The sequence below is a fragment of the Polypterus senegalus genome, chromosome 12, assembly GCF_016835505.1.
Source record: "Polypterus senegalus isolate Bchr_013 chromosome 12, ASM1683550v1, whole genome shotgun sequence".
Taxonomy (NCBI): Eukaryota; Metazoa; Chordata; class Cladistia; order Polypteriformes; family Polypteridae; genus Polypterus; species Polypterus senegalus.
The window spans coordinates 145,733,780-145,759,133 of record NC_053165.1 but is presented as its reverse complement, the minus strand read 5'-3'; the positions used below and the strand labels follow the sequence as shown (position 1 = coordinate 145,759,133).

The 25,354-nt window shown below is 36.8% G+C and overlaps 1 protein-coding gene across 2 annotated transcripts in view; it reads right to left on the bottom strand.

Moving 5' to 3' along the window:
- Positions 1–25,354, bottom strand: part of adam10a (ADAM metallopeptidase domain 10a) — a 128,807-nt gene that overhangs the window by 34,543 nt on the left and 68,910 nt on the right. For both annotated transcript variants that reach the window (XM_039770220.1, XM_039770221.1), the window contains exons 4-8: positions 22,455–22,613; positions 7,105–7,208; positions 5,581–5,736; positions 3,478–3,570; positions 3,068–3,251 (exon numbers count right to left, since the gene is read on the bottom strand). In XM_039770220.1, the coding sequence (XP_039626154.1) occupies positions 3,068–3,251; positions 3,478–3,570; positions 5,581–5,736; positions 7,105–7,208; positions 22,455–22,613 (696 nt within the window). The remainder of the gene's footprint in view (positions 1–3,067; positions 3,252–3,477; positions 3,571–5,580; positions 5,737–7,104; positions 7,209–22,454; positions 22,614–25,354) is intronic.

The window sequence follows — 25,354 nt, the reverse complement described above, 5'->3', positions numbered from 1 at the left end:
GAATATCTATACAAGTCAGTAGATACTTGTAGCCTTGGTTATACTCGGCCAGGTTTGTCATATCTGCCAGATCGATCTGCCATTGCCCGTCTATATTGGAAACATACACCTTATTCCTTTTAAAATGGATTCTGGCCGGTTTATGGATCGTGTAGGCGTATTGCCCGATAACCAGTCGGATACCTCTTGATCTCCAATACAGTGTCCGTCGTGCAAAAGAGCTCTTTTCAAGGACTCTTTACCCCCTAAGGCCCCCGGGTTCTCAGAGTTATAATACGTTTTTTCAAGACCTGCTCCATCGCCGGTGATGAAACAAACACTGACAACACTTAACAACTTAGAAAACATTTATTTAAGATTCTGCATGGTTCAGACTGCTGCGGTTTCAGGTTCAGAAAGACCCACCAGTTCTATCATATCATCAAATTCCAGGTCATATTTACTCCAGAGATTCATATGACCCTCATGATTAATATTACGTTTACAAAACTCATTTGCCACACGGCGGGTAACAGAGTAAGAGTATTCATCCATTTCATAGAATGACTGCATTACTGTGTCATGAATAGAGCTGGTATTTTCAAATTCATCTACAGTCTTTTCGACCACCGTGTCTATTTTGGGAATCGGCAATAGAATATTATAATACCCCAGAACTTTCACCGCCAAGCGTTTCAGCCAAGACTTACGGAAAATCTTCAGAATCTTCTGAAAACGACCTTGTCGGTATCCGATTTCAGGTTCAAAGAGGCAGGTATGCCTAGACTGTCCTGGATGTTTTATATCACATCCTTGACATTCTTTTTTCTGGTCGTAGTAAACAATAATGTCCACCAGAGACGTTATCAGTCCTTTAATAAGCTTCAGGGCCTTTTCCCAGGTTTCAGACAGCAACCCATCGGGGCAATCCATATCTGTCTCAGAAAGTCCGATCGACATCGGTTCCTCCGGATCTTGTTTGTTCACCCAAGGTTGTCCAGGAGCTAGGTAAGAGGTTTCCGCCTGATCACCATTAGCGAGGTCGGGTAAGAACTCACCGCCCTGGAGAACGAAATCCACCGTCGGTCTCAAGGTCTGTAGCCCAGAGAGTGTAATCGGGTCGTACAGTAAAATAACGCGGGTCACGTTCTTGGCGGTCCTGAAACCGCCCGTCCAACCCGAGTTATAAAATTGGTAAGTTTCAGGCTTGGAAGCCTCAGGCGGAAACCCTGAGGATGTTACGCCGACTTCCGTCATTGCAGAGTCTGTAACTGTCGAAATGCGGAGAGCGCTAAAAGCTTCAAAGAATGCTGAGGTCTGATCATCCGTCTGGATCCGGGGACTAACAGGTGGAGTATTTAGGGTAAAAGGGCGGGGCTTGACATAAACTAGCGTCGGGTTTCCCTGATCCTCACCATCTGGTTCTACCCTGGTTTCACATGACTTGGTCCGTTCCATGTCTGACGCTTCAGCTTTGAGAAACTCGGGCAACAAACATCTTTTCACCCCGCGGAACCGACGCTTGGCTGGGACCTCGGCCCTAGATTCCATTTTTTCCCGGTCAGAGTCTTTAGAAAACGCTCGGCTGTTTTACGCCGCTCAGTTTCAGAAGTGGCCGGGCAGTGTGGGGCGCTATGGTTAAATGCGGCCTGACTCAGACCGTGTCTTTGATCTGACAGTTTGTTATCTGTGTGTGTGTGTGTGAGCTGGAAAAATGCAGGTTTTTGAAGCTAAGATGAGAACAAAATGCTTGGCTTTTTATAGGGCCTTTTCAGAACTGGCCGGTAAGTATCGGGGGACTGGGAGGTCTGGGGCTGCCGTCCGTCAGGTGCTGCCTCGGACCCAGAGGCCGAGGCAGTCCCTTGAGGACGTCAGGGTACGGAACATCCTCGGTCGGTGCTGGGGCGACTTTAGGCTGGTCTGAGCCGGTCAGGACAGACCCCAGGGTCTGTCTGGGCTTGTGCCGGAGAAAGGGCGGGGCCCGAGGCATCCCCCGGGCATGTCTGAGCTTGTCGAGGTAAAGGCTGTCACATGCCCGGCTTGTCTTTCGGGAGAGGGGCGTGGGGAGTTCAAGGAGGGGCAGACATCCATCAAACTGCCCTTGACAGTTTCCTGGGCAGGCAGGTGGGTGTGGGGTGGGAGCGGTTCAAACAGGGGCAGACATCCATCACACGTCCGTTGACAGTTTATTTCTCCCGGCAGGTGCAATCCGGGTTCAAACAGCGGTCAGGCCTCCGTCAAACGGACCCTTGACAGTTTATGGAACCAATCAGGGGCCGGGGGAGGGTTCAAGGAGGAGTCGGGGAGGGGACGGGAAGCCTTACACCAATCCGACGCCGGGGGGCGGTGCCAACGGGGCGGAGAGAGGTCACGTGGAGGGGCGGGGGATTCTGACGGACGCCATCAGGAGGCGACGGGCGGACTTCCGGTCTTGCGCCAGCGGGCGGCACTTCCGTGTGACGCCAGAGGGCGGGCTTAAAAGTCATTAATCATTATGATTGACAGCTCTAATTGCGATTTTGACAGTAGCCCCCCGCCTATAACTACTCACATACATATATATACATACATACACATACATATATATATATATACACATATACATATATACACATACATATATACATATACATACACATATACACATATATATATATACATATATATACACACATATACATATACACATATACATATACATACACATACAGACATATATAATTTGAAATACTCAATCCAAGTTAAAAAGGGTAAACAGCTACCTCAATAACAGGTGTTGATGTATTTACACATTAAGGAACTGTAAAAACATGGAGGTAGGCAACTAATATAGTCCTCCACAGACAATAAAATAGCCATGCAGTAATTAATGCCCAACTGAAAGTTAACCTGGGGTTTGTAATCGGGTTGGGACATGTACTTTACTTACTTCTATGTACATTACACTTTCTATACTGTCAACTCTCTAGTGCTCTAATATATTAATTTGAATAATATTGTATGCAATATTTTTACCATTAAATTAAAAACAGGCATAGGAAGCCCTCTGGATTACGTATAATTATGTCATGATTCACAATTTAAGTACCTGCTGGTGCTCCAACCCATGCAAGACCAAGCACACCATCATCAAAATCTCGATCAGTAAAAACATAGGCCAAGCAATAATCATCATGATTTTGTTCAGAATTTAGCTCAAGAAATTTTTCCACCCCAATGTTGGCAAATCTGAAAGGGTTTGTGCTGTCCTTTTCATCTACTGTAGTATTGATCTGAGGAGAAAGACAATTAAGAACTGCATAAGTTTTTAAAGTATTAGTAACAACCAATAATAGACTAATAAAGCTAAAAATAAGGAACACATTATCTGTGAAAGTAAATCAATGTTTAAACACTTCAAATTAAACCTCTGCTGGCATACTTCTAAAACATGTTAATGTCAGCATCAAATAATGCTAAACTTCTGTTGGTAGGATGTTAATCAGTATGAATACTTACTCTAATCCTTTTCACCATAAAGCTGATATTTCGGATCCCTTGGAAGTCTGTGCTTTGATAAATGGAGTCAATTGCTTTAACATGGCTGGAGAGCTGAAAGGGGGTGGTTAAAACACAAAATGTTTGCAATAAGGAAAAAAAAACAAACTAAAATTTCTGAAATGCCCATTTCTAATAATGACACATTAAGATTAGATTTATAGTTAACTTGCAGTATTTGTAGGCCAATTGTGACAAGTTTGTCTTATATTTTCTGAGCTACCTTATAGGTTTTAGACAAATTTAAATTCAGCATTTCTACCTTTATTCTACTTTTACACAATTATTAGATTAGATTTAGCAGGTGGAGTAAACACTCAACAACAAAAAGATTACATTAAATTCAGATTTTACAGGTGCTGGTCATAAAATTAGAATATCATGACAAAGTTGATTTATTTCAGTAATTCCATTCAAAGAGTGAAACTTGTATATTAGATTCATTCATTACACACAGACTGATGTATTTCAAATGTTTATTTCTTTTAATTTTGATGATTATAACTGACAACTAATAAAAGTCCCAAATTCAGTATCTCGGAAAATTAGAATATTGTGAAAAGGTTCAGTATTGAAGACACCTGGTGCCACACTCTAATCAGCTAATTAACTCAAAACACCTGCAAAAGCCTTTAAATGGTATCTCAGTCTCGTTCTGTAGGCTACACAATCATGGGGAAGACTGCTGACTTGACAGTTGTCCAAAAGACGACCATTGACACCTTGCACAAGGAGGGCAAGACATAAAAGGTCATTGCTAAAGAGGCTGGCTGTTCACAGAGCTCTGTGTCCAAGCACATTAATAGAGAGGCGAAGGGAAGGACAAGATGTGGTAGAAAAAAGTGTACAAGCAATAGGGATAACCGCACCCTGGAGAGGATTGTGAAACAAAACCCATTCAAAACTGTGGGGGAGATTCACAAAGAGTGGGCTGCAGCTGGAGTCAGTGCTTCAAGAACCACCACACAGACGTACGTAAGACATGGGTTTCAGCTGTCTCATTCCTTGTGTCAAGCCATTTTTGAACAAGAGACAGCATCAGAAGCGTCTCGCCTGAGCTGAAGACAAAAAGGACTGGACTGCTGCCGAGTGGTCCAAAATTATGCTCTCTGATGAAATTAAAATTTTGCATTTCCTTTGGAAATCAAGGTCCCAGAGTCTGGAGGAAGAGAGGAGAGGCACAGAATCCACGTTGCTTGAGGTCCAGTGTAAAGTTTCCAAAGTCAGTAATGGTTTGGGGTGCCATGTCATCTGCTGGTGTTGGTCCATTGTGTTTTCTGAGGTCCAAGGTCAATGCAGCCGTCTACCAGGAAGTTTTAGAGCACTTCATGCTTCCTGCTGCTGACGAACTTTATGGAGATGCAGATTTCATTTTCCAACAGGACCTGGCACCTGCACAAAGTGCCAAAACTACCAGTACCTGGTTTAAGGACCATGGTATCCCTGTTCTTGATTGGCCAGCAAACTTAACCCCATAGAAAATCTATGGGGAATTGTGAAGAGGAAGATGCAATATGCCAGACCCAACAATTCAGAAGAGCTGAAGGCCACTATCAGAGCAACATGGGCTCTCAGAACACCTGAGCAGTGCCACAGACTGATCAACTCCATGCCACGCCGCATTGCTGCAGTAATCCAGGCCAAAGAAGCCCCAACTAAATATGGAGTGCTGTACATGCTCATACTTTTCAGTTGGGCAACATTTCTATAAATCCTTTTTTTTTTTGCATTGGTCTTAATTTATATTCTAATTTTCCGAGACACTGAATTTGGGACTTTCATTAGTTGTCAGTTATAATCATCAAAATTAAAAGAAATAAACATTTGAAATACATCAGTCTGTGTGTAATGAATGAATCTAATATACAAGTTTCACTTTTTGAATGGAATTACTGGAAATAAATCAACTTTGTCATGATATTTTATGACTGGCACCTGTACACACATTTAGAAATTAAAAAAAAATCTTTTCAGAGATTCAGTCAATTGAATTTGTTTTTCTACCATAGTATTTTAGAAAAACATTAAGGATGGGGAACAAAAAACTATGACCCCTGAATTCACCTGTGCAATAACAGCTTCCCTGGTGCCGTAAAGCTTGTAGAACAGATGATCTGTTTGGATAAAAAGTTGACAGGTGTTCTTTTCTGCAGAGGCTGCTCTGCGTTTCCTCAATAAAACTGGGTCAGTTTTGTCATTTGGTTCAGCATTAGGTGCATTCTGCTTTCCAAAAATAAAAAATAAAAAGTTAGTCTGTTTAATAAACACATTAAATTTTCAATTTTCTACTTAAGTCATTCATCTAAACCTATGGATCATGACTTTACAGACTCTTGTTAATGCTTTTCTTTATATACATAAAACTGACACTGTATTTAGTGGATAGCTGTAAAGAGTCAAAATGACTCCTAGCTCAGTATTATTCTCCTGCACACTGGCCAGGTCAACTGTGCGACTGTGTCAGCACTAATAATTTTGACTGCTAGTCTGTTAGCCTACAGGAATTTCCATAAAAGTTTAATAATTGCTTCCTAATAAAGTACAGATGAGGATTTATTTTTCTGAACCTTAAAAGTAAATCATGCTTAAAAATAATATTTAAATACAGTGATCAATACAAGAAGCTGCTTAGTTTGTATCTATTAAAGCATTTAATTTCCTCAGGTGTAGCATCAAATATGAAATGACCAATATAAAAGTATGCATTTCATATTTTTTAGAGGGTAACCAGCCTTTTTTGAAAACTATTTAATCGATCTATGCACAAACAAATTCATCACATTTCAATAATGTTCCTCACTAAGGAAGACATGACATTAAAGTGCATATAATACTTAATTGCAGCTGCTGGATCTCTTTGCCTTAAGAATTACAGAACTAGGAATCTCGGGGGATAATACATTACATGAATGCATTACTACTTTTCAGCACAGTTTCAAATTTCCCAAGTATCATAAGCTCAATGCATTTTGAATTCCAATTAATATGTGGGCTAACATTACTAGTGGCTATACAAATGTTTTCTTGGGATGGGGGAGTTCAACCATAGTCTCAGCCTCTTTTTCCTTTCTCCATGCCAACATGGTACAACAAATCCAAGACAGACAGTCAAACCTCACTTTTGTTTGTGCATTCCAAAAAACAAACATTAGTTTATCTTCTTTTCTTGTGGTGGTGGTGGTGGTGGTGATGTATCATACTCATTGGTTCTCAAATCTTGCATACAAAAGAAGCCTGTCACCTTTGACTTAAACATAATTAAATTGATTTCATTTTGTAACGGCGCGTCAAGAGACCATTAACCCAGCCAATGGTAATGTTACACTATATGACCATCTGTTAAGGATGAGTGTTGAGACTGTGCACAACTCTTGAAGAATAAGTAAATGAAGGATACCATTGAAAATAGCTGGAAATGTAATTTAGTGTGATGTCAGCATGACTGATCTAATACAATGCAAAACCTGAGTGTATATTTCTATATTTGATCATACTTAAAAGATCATGTATGCTCTTCTACTGAGCATGTAAAGTATTTATGCAGGCATGCTGTGAAATAAATGTATGCATGCACTATGTATCACATACCTTTACATTCTTTGGCTCTACTGCAGATTTCTGATACTTCTTCATCCTTTCAAAAACTGAACTATCTGCACATCCTCCATTTGGTCCATATTTATGGGGGTAATCTGTAATTATTGAAACAGCACAACTATATTGGTAGACTTTAACTTGTTGAAAATCTGCCTACTGATAAAAGGACTTCAAAATTTCTAAACACATTTTATAGCCACCATCTTCCCTTCAATACTTGTACCCATAAAGTAGTAGAAAATAGGTACACACATTAGGTAACAGTAAAAATATGAACATTTTTCATTCCCAACCTTCCAAGCAAACAATATAGCCAATATGCAACAGAATATACACTATATAATTTAGTATATTGTGATTAGCTAAACTAAGAAGCAGAAGAAGAATGATGGGATTCAGGACACGTCCTAATGTACTAGGGTGCAGAAAAAGTCTAAGGGTGAAGTTTGATACCCCTTTTACACTTCATTTAAATTTCTTAGTGCATAGTTTATACTGTGGGTATATAAAAGGTTACACCAGCCCATACCACTCTGATAACAGAAATTTTCTAAATTTTCTCAGAAGCATATATTTATTAAAAAAAAATAAAAATAAAAAAAAAAATTCACCTGAACCTGAAATGGCTAAAATAGGTCATGTATAATATCGCTTATTAGATAAACCACATATTTTAAAACTGTTCTGGACAGCAGAATACAAGATGCAGCACAATAATTCAATATTACAAAGTCACCTAGAACAGAAAAATAATCATAAAACAGCTGAGCTGAATCTGTATAGTATCTGCTTTTAAATTTACAAATAACTATTGTTTGTAAGCACCACTGTTCATAGATGGCCTCTCAATCAACACATTATCCAGCTACATTTTTAATTAGGAAAGGTTTTCATCTCATAGGTTTTATTCATATCTAAACCTGCTTATAATGACTTGCCTTTTGTTACAATTATGGCAACATTGCGTGTTGCCTTGTCCATGTACACTCACCTAAAGGATTATTAGGAACACCTGTTCAATTTCTCATTAATGCAATTATCTAATCAACCAATCACATGGCAGTTGCTTCAATGCATTTAGGGGTGTGGTCCTGGTCAAGACAATCTCCTGAACTCCAAACTGAATGTCAGAATGGGAAAGAAAGGTGATTTAAGCAATTTTGAGCGTGGCATGGTTGTTGGTGCCAGACGGGCCAGTCTGAGTATTTCACAATCTGCTCAGTTACTGGGATTTTCACGCACAACCTTTTCTAGGGTTTACAAAGAATGGTGTGAAAAGGGAAAAACATCCAGTATGCGGCAGTCCTGTGGGCGAAAATGCCTTGTTGATGCTAGAGGTCAGAGGAGAATGGGCCGACTGATTCAAGCTGATAGAAGAGCAACTTTGACTGAAATAACCACTCGTTACAACTGAGGTATGCAGCAAAGCATTTGTGAAGCCACAACATGCACAACCTTGAGGCAGATGGGCTACAACAGCAGAAGACCCCACCGGGTACCACTCATCTCCACTACAAATAGGAAAAAGAGGCTACAATTTGCACGAGCTCACCAAAATTGGACAGTTGAAGACTGGAAAAATGTTGCCTGGTCTGATGAGTCTCGATTTCTGTTGAGACATTCAAATGGTAGAGTCAGAATTTGGCGTAAACAGAATGAGAACATGGATCCATCATGCCTTGTTACCACTGTGCAGGCTGGTGGTGGTAGTGTAATGGTGTGGGGGATGTTTACTTGGCACACTTTAGGCCCCTTAGTGCTAGTTGGGCATCGTTTAAATGCCACGGGCTACCTGAGCATTGTTTCTGACTATGTCCACCCCTTCATGACCACCATGTACCCATCCTCTGATGGCTACTTCCAGCAGGATAATGCATCATGTCACAAAGCTCGAATCATTTCAAATTGGTTTCTTGAACATGACAATGAGTTCACTGTACTAAAATGGCCCCCACAGTCACCAGATCTCAACCCAATAGAGCATCTTTGGGATGTGGTGGAACGGGAGCTTCGTGCCCTGGATGTGCATCCCACAAATCTCCATCAACTGCAAGATGCTATCCTATCAATATGGGCCAACATTTCTAAAGAATGCTTTCAGCACCTTGTTGAATCAATGCCACGTAGAATTAAGGCAGTTCTGAAGGCGAAAGGGGGTCAAACACCGTATTAGTATGGTGTTCCTAATAATCCTTTAGTGAGTGTATATTTATTTAATCATTTGATTAAGGAAGGCACAGAATTTCAACTGCAGGATTATTAGGGATGAATGAGATATACAGCGGCCCATATAATTTTGCAAAGCAAGATAAGACTTCCGCTACTGTCATTGTTTCATCCCAACATAGGAGACCTGGATACAGGCAATTACAGGCAACCTCATCCTGTACACTTTGCACAGTCATACACTGGAGTGTTATGTAGTACTTCAAGTGCAATACCCAGAGAGACAACACATTTTATCAATAGTGGTATCTCAAGGCACACCTCTTCAAAAACGTATTACTGCTTAGACAAACGCTTTTCAATAGCTGTACTGATATAATAATCAGTCATCAAGCAGCTTCTAATATATCGGAGTTCTAGTTTCCACCTAGCCATGGGACTAAACTGTAATATTACATTTGTGCTTTACTTTAAAATTTGCACCCAAATGTTTGCTCTCTTTTTACACAAATGATTAAATCAGATTGCTGCCATTACTATTTAGCAAACACCTTTATACAAAGTGACTTGACATTGTTGTAGATGGTGGTCTCATGAAATGAGTAATGTCAACGCCATATTACACGGAATTCTAGTTGTTAGTCGTGTCAGACTTGCCAACTGCAGTTGCTGATCTAATCAATGGACCATGTCTATTTACATGGCTAGGAAGTGGACGGGAATTCGTTGAGCATATATTAGTGACGGTGTGCCAACATTTCAGCACAGTCATGCTCACCCTATTTTGTGAAGGCTAATTAACACACTACCTAACAAAGTCAGAGCTGTACAAAGGATTACCAGGTACAGTGAGCTCAACAGCAATCCGGGAGGACCAAACGAATCACCTTCTATGTGAATAACAAGCTTTCCGAAAATGCCATTCTAGCTGTGAATTTATTTGGATCTGTAAAAAAAACAGGCATTTTTTGTGTGCAACAAAGCAGGCATGTTTATCTTTGCACAAAGATATAGTGAAAAACATTTTTTTTAATCTTTCTCCCTTTGTTTAATATGCTCTTTACCACACCTGAATAAACTGGAAGAAAGTATGTCAAACCAATAATGTGACTTTCCTGGCAAAAAGTGCTGCGATTAGTTAAGTGTGTATAAGTATATAACTTAGTAAAAATTAAAGCTTTAACTATGGTATTTTGACATTATTTAGTGAACAACATCACCTGGCTTAGTATGTATTCAGGGCACATATATTTCAGTTTAATATCATTAATGCAGGCACCTCTCAGAATATATAAAGTTCACTGAATCATTTATTCATTCATTAATCCCTTAAATTATTTTTACAACATATAACCATCAGACAAGAGTGCATAATAACTTTGTCATAAGTGAGGTTTATTCTTTGAATTTAAGTCAATATGGGCTATATTATTACCATTATAAGTAACAATTTAACAGTTTGATACTTGTGCTTATATCACTTGCAGTGTACACTTACAGACATTAATGTCTCTGCTTTTCTTGCCCACCTTACCCCCCATCCCTCCATCATTAAGCACTAATTGTAAGTTTTTTTTTAAATCTGATTTCATTAACCAAGTACTGTTTTACTAATGGCACATCTATTTATTGCATAACACCTGGGCACACACTTGATAAGGAATAAAGAAGGCAGTCTAATCGATTAAAATAATAAATGGGTTAAGGAAATGCATCTTACAAAAATGTATCTATTCAATTAAGTTAAGGAATTTCAAAATAAAGTTAAACTACAATGCATGCAGAGTCCCTGAACAGAACACATAATCAGAAGCACTCAGGATGCAAGGTGAAATATTTTCACAATTGAATATATAATAAACCTATCATGTTGTAATTAACATATGACACAGGTATTAAATATCTGCTATACATAAAGCGACCTATGCAAATAAATTTTGTTATACACAGAAAGTGATCAGGTTTTGATCTGAACTCATCCTTCCGGAAACAATGCAGTAACTTCAATTACTGTACAAACTATACTTCCATGATCAATCAGTGGTCTTTTCATTTTTATAGATTTATTTATAATCTAATCTTTATACAGTGGTACTATAAGTCTGCTTTGGAATAAGTCTAACTTGGTATACGTCCTGTTTAGAGGCGAAATATTTTGCTTGGTATACGACCTTTGTTTGGAATACGACTCGTGTGCTAGAACACCACGTGTGGTATACCGGGCGCGCGCCTCCAAAAAAAAAAAAAAAAGGGCCAAGTTTTAACCTGTACAGTAATCCTTCGCTATATCTCGCTTCGACTTTCACGGCTTCACTCTATCGCGGATTTTATATGAAAGCATAACTAAATATATAACGCAGATTTTTCGCTGCTTCGCGGGTTCTGCAGACAATGTGTCTTTTTTACTTCCTGTACATGCTTTCTCAGCTGGTTTGCCCAGTTGATTTCATACAAGGGACGCTATTGGTGGATGAATGAGAAGCTAGCCAATCAGAGCACGCAGTTATGTTCCTGCGTGCTGAATGCAGTGTTAACCAGGAAGTCTCGTCTCGCTCATTCAGCATCAACGTGTTTCTCTGTGTAAAGAGTTGTGCTCTTTTGTGTTTATCTTTGTGCATAGTCAAGCCCTTCATTATGGCTCCAAAACGATCTGCTACTGCTTCAGGGGCCGTGCCCAAGCGCAAACGGAAGATGTTAACGATTGCTGAAAAGGTAAAACGTTTTGGATTTGTTGAAGGCCATGATTCTTTTTATTTAAAAAGTAGGAAAGGAATATAAGATCTACGGCCGCAGTGTCCTTTTAACCAGGGTGCAAAACGCGTTTTAAGTGGATGTAATAAAGCAGTAGTATGGATGGAATCTGCTTTAGGGATTTGCATTGAAGATTGCCAGAAGAAGAACAACGGCAGTGCTACACAATCGCCTAAAGAGGCTCCTTTGGAAGAGCTGTAACACTCTCCTTTGTTGCGCAGTAAAATTAAACTCATTGTTATCAGACAAGTTATTTTTATTTATTTCATCTAATTGCTTTTGTATTTATGCATTTTAGTATTAAGCAGTGTTTTAAATTATTTTATACAACCCCATCAATGTATAATATGCCAATAATAGGATTTTTTTTTCCATGGGAACGAATTAATAATTTTCCCATTATTTCTTATGGGAAAAATTTGTTTGGTATAAGTCCTGTTTGGTATAAGTCCAAGGATCTGGAATGGATTAAGGACGTATACCAAGGTACCACTGTATATGTATTTTTCTGATGCAGCTATTAATTGTAATGATTTTGTTACTCACTCGCATCAATTATCTCATAAAACCTAAATCCATCCATTCTTTACATTTTCCCAAACATGAAAGTGTACTTTAACAGAGTTTTCTTATTGTGTTTATTTTTTTTTAAGAAATTAACATGTTGAAAATACAGATAAAAAAAATTCCCATACTATACTAGTACTATAGCTGTACAAGAGTACAATGTAATCAGCTACATCATAAACACATCTTGAAAAATATCAATCAATAATCAGTATGCAATTATAGCCACAGGAATGAGGATATAAAGGGTGCTGCAGCAACCCAGCTGGACTGCACAGCACCCGGAGCACATGATCAATGGCATAATTTAAAGCTGGTTTAGAACTATAGCTAATTTGAATTTTTAAACAGTCCACCAATGAGCCGAGAGTTTACTTGAATGAATGTACATATCTTTAAGCAAAAGACTAACATTACCCCAACGAAGAACTGTCACGTCACCTAACGGGCCTGAAAAAAATAGCTATTGATCTAAAATTTATTTTGACCCCCACCATTCACTTGTGATTAAAACCAGTCTGAATAGCTTTTCATAATAATTCAGATGTCTGTATACTCACTGCATATATATTATTTCAAAAATATTTTCTATTGTTGCTAAACATTGTACTCACTACATTCATCCATAAAGTAATTTTTAATTTTGATTCAGTAAATGGCTCTAAGTGTAAGTTGAGACAAACTAAATTAAAACAGAAAGTTATTGCAATTTTTTTTTTTTTATTATTGGTCTGTGGGTCACATAAAAGACAAACAGAGGATTTCTTTAATGAGGTTTAACCTTTTGCTGAATCCTTCCCTTAATGAGCTTATAGATCAGCAGACTATTTTTAATTGAAAATTCTTAATTGGCATGGCATAAATTTTACACGTGTGTCCAAAAACAGTGATCTGCCAATCCAACCAGAATCGCTTCCTTTTTTTTGTACCTAATGTTGCCAGGAATGTAAAGCTTTTTGGGGGGTGGAAAGCAATTCATATTTCTATCCAAGTGTTTGTCAACAGCATAGACCCTTTTTGGGAACAAAAGTCAAAGAAAAAGCAGCAGATGAAAATTAGGGAAAATAAACTTGGAAATTTGACAGGGCTAAACACCATAATGACAAAATGCACGTACACTAGCAGTGAGACGTTTAAAGTGATATTATATACACCTCTCTTCTTGTACCAATAGCATGATTTCACCAACTGTGAAGCTCCTTAGCTTCATAAAGCAAAAACCTAAATTTTGTGGTAATCGCTTATCACTTGTTCTAACAATTTTTTAAAAATTAGATCATTTTACTATCAAAAACTGATTTTTACTGTCAAAAACTACCCAGATAATAGGTTAACTACAATTTATCAACATGACTGCAAAATTGCAGCCCAATTTGAAAGAATTGATTTAGGAGAATGAAGAAATTTTTGAAAGGGAGGATTGACCATTCAACAGAAACTCCAGAGATTAAAGGGTTTAATAGTAAACAGTGTGTAGTTCACAGACAGTCTTGACCAGGGTTCTATGCATAGCACATCTGTTCAAATAAATTCTAGGAATAATCAAGGTCTTGCAAAATTAGTTGGCAGTCCTTAACCAGATTCATCCCAATCACAAATTATCATTCAAACACATTAACTGATGTCTCAAAACATACCCTAATTCCCTTTCAGTCAAGCAAAAAGGTATCAAACAGCACCTTTTATTCTTATTGTTGAGTTTATTAAAGTCAAACGGAACACTGCCCAGAGATGACTTGTGCATTCACAATAAAAAAGGAACTAAAAGGTATTTTTTTTTTTTTTTAAATTGCTGACATGCCACCCCTTAAAGAAGGCACCTTTTGTTCATCTAGCAAATGGAACCTCATTTATATGCAAATTAACTACAAGTGAAACATAAGAAAATGTGGTAAAATAAAAAGGGATTTTACTTTAACCTACAGATTATGCTGCTGCTTAATCCAAGACTATTGCCGAGTGATTTAGCAGAGAAAGAGGAAGTGAAGAAAAAAAAAAAAGAGCACACAATAATGATTACACTAAAATTTTACTTTAAAGCAGAAAAGGCACATTTAAACACTCAAGTTGTAGGATAAAATATATTCGTTGCTGTAGATTTGCTCTACATTAAGATTTCAGCTGGCTACAGAAGTTCTTACAAGTTGTAGGTTTACATGCTGAGAGTGTAAGAGCCTAAAGTATACAGAGAGTCTGAAGGTAATGTTAATTCACAAAAATCCTTACACACAAGCAAAAGATTCATCATTGAGTTTGCATACATGTAACTTGTAAAGTAAACACACACATGCACACAGACTAACAGATGGTTATACAGCATTCCCACCTGTGGTGAACACGAGATCAGAGTGAACATTCATGGTGCATGTACACTTGTTGACATTACTAGTTTAAAGTCATCTTTGCAGAACAAAGTAACATTTTGCACCATATTACCTTAACATACACATCAGCCACAACATTAAAAACACAAAGGAGAAGTGAATAACATGGATTACCTTGTTACAGTGGCATCTGTCAAAAGGTGTGATACATTAGGTAGCTAGTGAACAGTCCGCTCTTGAAGATGATGTGTTGGAAACAGGAAAAAGGGGCAATCGTATGGATTTGAATGACTTTGATAAGGGCCAAATTTTGATGGTTATACGACTGGGTCAGAGGATCTCTAAAACGGCAGGTCTTGTGGGGTGTTCCTGGTATGCAGTGGTTAGTACCTACTAAATGGAGGTCCAAAAAAGGACAATCAGTGAATCAGTGAAAGGGTCATGGGTGACTAAGGCTCATTGATTCACATGGGGAGCAAAGGCTAACCCATCTACTCCAATCCCACAGGAGAGCTAATGTACAACAAATTGCTGAAAAACAATGCTGGCCAAGACAGAAAGGTGTCAGAACACAAAGTGCATTTGCAGCATCCTGCATAGCCGTAGACCGGCCAGAGTGCCCATACTGACCCCGGACCACCCTGGAAAGCACTTACAATGGGCACATAAGCATCAGAACTGGTGAAGGGAAATGTTCTGTTGAGAAACGTTTAGTCCTGGCATTCATGTGGATGTTACTTTGACACATTTCACCTACCTAAACACTGTTGCAGGCCATGTGTACCACTTCATGGAAACTGTATTCCTGAATGCAGTGGCCTTTTTCAGCAGGATGCACATTGCAACACTTCAAAAATTGTTCAGGAATGATTTGAGAAACATGACAAAGAGTTCAAGGTGTTGATGTGGCCTCCAGATTCTCCAGATTTCAATTTGCTGCTGTTGCAGGACACCTTTAGAGACCTTGTGGAGTCCATGCCTCTAAAGGTCATAGCTATTTTGGAGGAACTAGGGGGACCTATATATTAGGCAGATGGCTTTAATATTGCACCCAATTTTATGTATGATGCACTTTTATTCCACTATACTTAGTAGAAACACCTTTCTCACTCAAGAAACTGTGAATTAGTATAAAAGTTGCCACCACCATGGTAGGCAGTTATGTAGCTTCTTTTTCGGCTCAAAACCAACCAAAAAAATCTTTTTTAGAATTAAAACCAAAAAAGGTTCTACCTTGGTCTCAAACAGGAAATGTTCTCATCTGGTTTTAAAAAACCGAGTATGTTGTCTTGCGAAATTTGCATAGGCTTGGATAATCTTTTTCCTACCAATGGCTGCTACTGTCATATCCCACTTCACAGTGCAGCATTTTGAAAATGATTGTAACCAGCAAGGATTTGCTTACTTACTGCCATAATTTTCATTGTTTTTAATTTTGTGATTGTTATTTTTCCTTTACTTCTTATGTTTTTCAGAGTACTCCATGACAAATGGAATGCATTCAAATATTTTTATTAAATTCTTCTCAATTGTACTATTTAATAATGAATCCTGTAGATCTTTTCTTAGCTCTTTGTAGACTGTCGTTATTGCTGTGCTATGCATACAAAAACCTTAAGGGAATTTGAACAAAAAAACTGTTTTGTTTTTTATTTGAGGCTGGGGGGTAATCAATCACCTAAAATAAAAAAGGTGAGGCAAATTGTCTCTGAACAGAATATGGATTATTATTGGTTAAATATGAAGATAGTTACAACCTCCATTATAATAGCCAAGCATACTGTCCAGCCAACGCACTGAAAGTTTATATTTTTTAAAACTGACCTTGTTCTAACTAAAGATTCTCCTTCAACTTTACAAACATTTAGACAACCCTGTATTTTTAAAATTTTACAAGTTTTTCGTGCATGTTTTTGTATTTCTTTCTGCACGCATACTGTGAGCACATGGACTGTCAAGTGATACAAGAATTAGAAGCAAACACAGTGGCTTATCTCATCAGTTATCACACTATTCTTTTAAACCCTACCCGAAAAAATACAACAGCAATAGTCATACGGTTGCTTCAGCTATTACAAGTAAAAAGTATTCCTTTGTTCTCAAGGACACAGGAAATGAAACATGATGCCAACAGCATAATATACATTTGTTGATTATCAAAATTCCAACTGTATTTAGCTGAAGAAAACTGTAATTAGGCTACATGACACTCCCAAACTGATGTTTCCCTCAGTTAGGCAGGAAGCCAATGATAAAATACTTTCAAGTGACTGATTTAGAATACATTGGAACACTTGCTCTTAATATCAGGGAAGCAAGAATTGCAAATTTAAAACCGTTTTTCTTTCATAAACAGTTTCATCATGCACCACACTACATAAACATGCTATGCTAAATTATGCTGCATAATTAGGAAGGAAGATAGAACTTTTATTTATAGAAACAAAAAAATGGTAGTTTTCCTTGTTCAGTTGATTGTCTTTATCCATAAACAAACCTGTCAGAAAAATGCACAGTCAAACAACTGATAGTTACATAACTGAATAAGTAATAAAATCTTGTATTGATACATGTGTTGATGTGAAGATTTTTATAGTACAATTTACTCGGATAAACTTGAAATTTAAAGGGTGCGCTAGTCAATGTCATGGAAAACTAAAAAACAGATAAGAAAAACCTTCAAGGTGATCAAAATGGTCATAGAACAGGGTCTAGAAAAGGAAAAAAACAAAACACACAAGTAACATTAATTCTAATGACACTAATTCACTCAATTTAGTCTTCCAGGAATAACTTTCAATTAACATCTTTCCACAATAAACATTAAGGAAGTTTGTAGGTGATAAGTATATTTTCATATTTCTATCATTAAATGCTATATTCTGGTATTATGAAAAAGAATAATTACTGATAAACATTAACCATTTTGTTAAAACTGGTTAGTAGTTAAACCACTAAATATTTCAAAGTTAGATCAATTTATCAGAGTCACTAAAGGATCTATACAGTTCTAGACATTAATCTCTATTAGCACAGTGGAATTTGATGATAAGTATTTAGGAACTAATAATAATATAGCTTGCATACACTGCACAAGATATTGTACACAGTGGGAAAAGCAGCATTGTCCAGATGCTTTTAGGTGTTTTTGCATTGATATATTTTCCATGGGGCTTTCCCCTTAGTATTTATAGGATTTAACTTGCTCTGCGTCTTTACTGAAAGAGAAACACGAAGCAAACCACATGTCCTATATATACACAAACATATGAAGTGGTCAAGAAACAGTCTCTGGGCATTTTAATTAGGTACACATGGGTCTGTATGCCATCAACAATCACCACAATTAGTTAAACAATTCAACCAAACAAGTATCCATGCTTTTAGTAACTCAATTCTGCAATATGCAGTGCAAAGGATGACAACATAATATGTTCATTGTGCAGTTTATGATAAGGAGTAAAAGAATGCAATTATTTCTCAGTGAGTGCTTCATTATGTTTCTAACACAATGCTGCTTATTCCTTCAATTTCTGAAGTTTTTTTCCCTCTTGCTCTACATTTCTGCCGAGCTCAAATTCCTTTGTAGGCATTAGATGCACAAAAACACAAAGCCAAACAAAATTAAATTAATAAAAAAGCCCCCCACAGATGGTACAGTTTAATCTTTACTGTATTTTTAGTATACATCGCTCCTAGTCCTCAACAAATCTGAACAATTTTTCAGTTAGCTGTAAGTTTCTAAAATCTGAAAAACAATTGTCTGGTAATGGCACTCACTTGTTTTTTTTTCTGCATAATGTCTCACTTTCTTTACCATTAAGCACAGTTGCCATTACAGCCATGCCTTAGCACATACAGTAATAAATTTCAAGTTCACTTGATATATTGAAAGAAAGATTAAAAAAAAACACACATAGCAAGCAGGCAAGCAAGAAACACAGGCATCTTTTAGACAGCCATCACAATTTACAAACGATAAATTTCAGTCCAGGCTACTCCCACACATCATTTGTGATCACTGCATAAATTCTTATATTTGTAAAGGAATGCAAGAATGCTCTTGATTGTGTTTAGCTGGGTAATATCACTCAAAAATGAACCCATGGTGTGTTCCAAGACACAATCCAAAGAGATCTGGACATTATCTAGCTCAATTACCAAGTCAAAATAAATTATACAACATAAACACAAAACTGAGTACAGGTTTAATGCACAGACTGGCTACATACACTGTAGTTCACTTCAATACAAATCAAAGCTAAACAAATCTCCTGTTAATGATGAATGGTGTGATATTTGTGTATTGCCAAATAATTTATGTACAAGAAAATCAATTTATTCAGAATAGCATTCACAGCATTAAAAGTGTGCGGTTCAATCATCAGCCCCTTCCACCCTGAAGCTTACTTGTATAAACCTAATAACCAAGACAATTACGGTCAGAAATTCCTTTGAAGAGACAGCCTATTGGAATAAAACCTCTTTTTTGTTAAAAAGGAGTGTAGACAGTTTTTTTTTTTTAAGCGTTGCCACACTTTCTGCCTATTTTTAGTCTCCTATTAAAACTTTTGTTAAACCTAAGAGTGATTTGGATGATTACCTCCAAACTGACCAGTTAAAAGCAACAGTAGGCTTTGTACCAATGTGACAATGATCTCCCATCCTCCATTGCACTGTCATGGAACACCAGCTTTAAGAAGATTTTCTGTCCTAAAGGATCCCCAATTATCAGAACACTCATTTAATTTTATCCTGTGCTTATATGTTACACAAACGTTTCGCAATGGGTTTACTCACGGATTTCCTTTGTCACTACTACTCCTTAAATAGCTTCAGAAAGTTTCTCCATGTTTTGAGATTGCTTCACTGTCATTCCCAATTGATTTGGCGTTTCAAATACAGTCTCTTCAATCCTCTTTCCAAATTGCTCTGACCTCATATGTTCCTTCCACTGGACTCTTCCCATACCCTCTTTCAAGTCCAATCTAGCAGAGGTTGTTCTCTCTGGGTACCATCACTGCCAAACTAGTGCTGGTCTCTCACTAGAAATACTTCTTTACAGTTTCTGTTGACTCTTGGAAATCTTTCTATAAGTTAACCCTTCTTGAACTTTCAACACTGAAAAAGAATAGTGTATGGGCTATGGGCCCCGGCACCCAAAAAAAAAAAATATATTTTGGTCACCAAGCATGTGTATGAAAGGTTATCTGATGGCTAGTGGTGACAGGAACCCATCGTCCCTACTGCCTTTCTTTTTAAGCCCAACTGTGGATTCCTGCCCTTTTTGTCTAGTCACGTTCCACATTTGTTTGTTTTGGTTCCTTACTTGGGTCATTTATCTTTTAATTTCATACATCCTGTTTCTTTTTTGTTTTATTCTCTTCAATAAAAATTGTGTACAAAAAAAAGACAACACTAGGTTATTAAATGAGTTGCACTGTACATGTTTGACTTTGCATCCATCACCTACCAAATGTTTTCTTTGTATTCCCTTCAATTTAGAGAAACTGCCAAACTTCACACTACCATCTTTTGTGGAAACTAAACTGATGAATACAGAAACATTTACATGCTTGTTGAGTGTATGAGCAAAATGGTGCACAGCATTAACTCAGTATAACATTTGAGCTAATTACTAGTCAAACTGATACAATACTACTAAACTGCCTTTCAAAAGAAAAATAAATTTAACTGGTTATTTGACAAAGTGAACACCATCAAACCTTTAAAAGAAACTTGCACTGCTGCTTCTTCTTTAGCATCTCTTCAACATCACATACTTTCACAACATTGGTAATTCCAGTAATGTAGAAATTTACTGAGCTTTTCATTAACCATCTAAATGGATAATAAACTTCTGAAAACGAAGGGATTCATACCAAAGAGCAATTAAAAATCAGCTTGGTGATCACATGAAGTGAAAAAAGCAGAATGTTCTGAAAAATTACCTCCATACAAAATATTCAAATACAGTATATGCCATTGTTACCTTTTATTCAGATAAAGCATATGCTTTAGTTTTATTCAGATATGACAAACTGAGCTTTGAAGTTTGTACAATATATATGATAATCATCATAAGATATGCAATACAGAATTGACCTGACAAAATTTGTCTGCCTCATCATGTCACTCTAAAACTAATACAGTACAATGATATATTGCTTTTTTTTTTTTATTAAACATACCATTCATAGCAAGTAACCAATACTACACAAAAATAAACGTATAATTTTCTTTTAAATGTGAATGGTTTGTGTGTTTGTCATTGTTCTAAGAGAGGATTATTATTATAATTATTATTTAGTCATATAATGTTATAAACAGTACCACGGATTCTGATTAGGAGTTTAGACTGTGCTATTGTAGGATTTATATCTTTTTGTCATTAGCTACTTTAAGGTAACTTTGGTCTTGTGTTTGAGAATTCTCCCCTGCTGGACAATGACCCTTCACACAAGCACCAGAAATTTACCACATTGAAACAGGTCCTCTTGCAGTAGCTCTAAAATGCACTCTTTTTTCCATTTTAGCCAGATGCTTAGTCCCTACAGAAAACATCATTACATTATAACACTACCATCAGCACCATACCTCTTTGTAGGAATTATGCTTTCTGAGGTGTGTGCAATGTCATATTCAGCCAAAAAGCTTTACCTTGGTTTCATCTGACCACAAAACATTTTCCTACATTACAAATGTGTCATTGTCATGCTTCCTGGCAAACGTCACACACGGTTCATTTTAAGTAATGGTTTTTTTGAGTACAGTAATTCCTACCAAAGAGGCAGCTGTTCTATAAATTTCAATATAGTTAACTGGTGGTGTTTTACAAAATCATCATCTACTGAACTGTGTTGCTAATTCAAAGTGATTGCTGGCCTCTGTGTGGCGCCTCTCACAAATCATTTTGAACAAATAGTTTTGAGGGACGACCTTTTCTATGCAGTGCCCGAATGGTTGCAAACATCTTCCACCCCCTTTTAACTGAACCAACAGTAGCCCACTAGGAAATCTAAACACTTGTATATTGAATTGTACACTTTTCCTGTGCTAACAAGGTGTATTTTATTACCTTTAAAAAGCATTCTAAAGAATATAATCTTCAATTCCAATCCATCTCAGTCCCTGACACTGCACACATCCACCAGATTACATTTTTAGCTTTTTCTTCCAGCTTTGCATCATTTTTAATTATCATCAGACATTCCTTACCACCACAGAGGACAACAATCCTTAGATAGCTTTCATTAACTTTCCCTTTAATGAAAGAGAGGCTCCTTCAGAAGTTAGAATGGGGAAAGGATCACAAATTTCTTCCATGCACCTCTCACCCCTGCCATTACTGCTGTGCACCACTGTCTGTAATTAATTGATACTCAAGTAGAAAAATTTTTAGTTCCTCCACAACAACTGCACTGATGATATCCAAGTTAACAGTACTACAACAGCATTATGCAATCCTCTTAAACTTCTTCCTTAAGCAAAGGTTGCACAAAATTTGAGTGAGTTCACACTTTACAAACTTACCAATATCATCTTCATGGTAGATTACAGAATGAAAAGCTGCACTTTTTCCTTTTAAGTATCTCTCAGATGGCTCCACATAAAAGGTTCCCTGGGGTGTTTGGATAAATCCTTCAAACCTTCCATCCAATATGGAGCCATGAGTCATGCTTCCTTGCTCACCTGAGAACAAAAGATTACCATGATGAAATAAATGTGCAAATTCTCAATTAAAACACAAACACTAATGCTTTGGGAGGAAAAAGGGAAATCATTTCTTTGATGTTGCTTTAATATTTAAAAAAAAAAAAAGCTAGTTCTCACACTCAATTTTCCATAACTTCATGTGTCTTATTCAAACTAAACTTTAATAAAAATGTCTACCACCTCTGTAATCAAAATAGAAAGAATACATGCTCATTTGAGCAATCACACAAAAAGCACACATGCCCATCCCTGCAAGCAAGGACAACATCAAACAGTGAGTCGCAGACTTGTTGCAGTTAGTTGCGTTGCTGAATGTTTGGCATTCTTTTGAAGGTAAACTAATGTTCATGAGTATAACCCATAAATGAAAGCACACATCATAAATTTGAATTGTATGTTGACCAATGCAATGCTGTCTCATAGTTACAAATGAATTGAGCACAGGTAACAACAATCCAGATAATTTTCTAATTCTGAATCAATACACAGGCATGAGAAAATGAAATTTGACTACTCATGTAAGAAACCTTAAAAACAGCACAGCAAAGGTCGTCTTGCAGGAGTTCTGAAACAATGAATTAATGTAAAACCAATAAAAGATGATTTCACACAGGAAATTAAAGTTTGAACAAATGAAAAAAGGACAAGGAACATACTTGGAAAATTAAATTGAAGAGCTTATAATGTTTCAAATTTAATATTTATTGGATGAGTCAAATTAATTCATTGTTAAACAATAGTGTTTGTTTTTTTGTTTTTTTTACACCAGCTAATAATGCAAATATAAAACAACTAATGTTACTAACCTAACAAATGGATTTTCTGACAAACCAAATTTTAAAGCTATGTTGTTACAAAAACAGGGTTTATTTAGAAATATCCTAAAATTCTTGGAATTCACTAATTCAACATTACAGATATACTAACAATATCTGAATTTGTATTTTTTGTATTGATGTTGTGTATTATTTTGCAGTTACATGAGAGAAAATGTCATAGAATAAATTTAAAATGTGCACATGCAAAAATAAATCGGGTAGTCTGTAGTATGCTTTATAAATCCCATGCTGAAATCTCCACAACATTATGAATCCAGCATACATACAATGCACCAGAGATTGAACCAATAAGCAGTATGCTGCCTACTTGGATATGTCCCATTAAAATTTTAATGTGAACTATTTTCATTAACACCACAAATATAAAGCAACAAAGACCACTTTCAACTCTAGTAATGCCAATTTCTCAATCTGCTTGAAAAATTGTGTTTAATAACATTTTTATGACTAAGGGTGGCGATTACAGATGTGTCAGAATTTCATCCATACTTAAAATTTTTTTAATATATATTTAGTCTGGAAATGGGTATTATTGATAAAAGTAATTAAGAGATAGTTTATCAATACATGCTCTAATCAGCCCACTGACAGAAACACTTCCAGCTCCATTTGAGCCAGCTCATCAAGGATTTGCCCTTTTCACAACTGTTTCCTCCATGTTGCATTTGGTAACACCAGGAAAAGTTTGTTATTATTGCCACAAAAAATGAAGTCCAAATATCATGAGAGAAGATTTTAAAACTATTCATTTGTCTTTCAAAGAAGCTTTTCATATTACCAGGGATTTGCCATTAGCCTGGCCGAAAAAATCAGCATTTTTTTCCACTTTCACATATTTTGACACTTGCCCACCTGTTTTGCTGGTGCCTCATAAACCACTGAAGAACTTCGTCCGACTCATTTAAAACATGTCCCCTTATTTTGGTCCTGCAGTCCCAAATTTAAGGGTATAAATTTATCATTTATGCACTACACTAGACGATTTAAACTTAAAATTTTAAAATAGGTTGTCGATCTAAAACCTGAAACCATCCTTGTTTACTTTGCTCCTGCTGCACTGCACCTATGTTCTATAGGGGATACTATAAACTTTCCAAAGTGGGAATCTTACTCTTAAACACAAGCTGAATTGCAATATTAAATGTGTTTATTATAATGTGCAGGCCCATTATTACACGTAGGAAAGATTAGTAGTAGTATTTGCATCAAATTTTAGATTGAAAAAGTATTATCACAGAATTGGAACTAAAAATCCCTGCACACAGATTGCCAATTAAAATACTTGGATTCTCTGTAGGAACATCTTCTGGATTTTTACCTGTAACCCTAATGGGATTAGTGAAATTAATGATTTTGGCCGTTTCCTTTAATACCTTTACATCATCTTCACATAGCTTTCACCTTCAGGCACTGCAAATGTAGAGTGTGTGTGTGTATGTATATCTCTTTTTTTTTTTTGATCCTTGTCTCATTACTAATTTAAGTCTTCTAGCTGTCCAAGTTTGGCTCTCACATTATTTTTTTTTTTTTTTAATTCTAAGAATTTAAATAGTAATGGAGATAATTTATTCAGCGATTCAAATTTGGTTTGGTGACATTAGGTCACTCTAAACAAAGCCTGTTCCTACATGTAACTTACTACTTTACATTCTCATTCTGCTAACAGAATGCAAGGCTACTGGAGGTCTTTATATTTGATTTAGAGTCTTGTGTCTTAAATAATCCATTAGTAAGTATGTAACTAGATTTTTATATACACATACACAGTATAGCCACTTATGTAACTTGACAAGATACATCTGGCTATATTTTTATTTCAGCCCCAAGGACGACCTGAAGTTTGAAACAAACTGGCAAATCAACCACTGTTTTGCAATA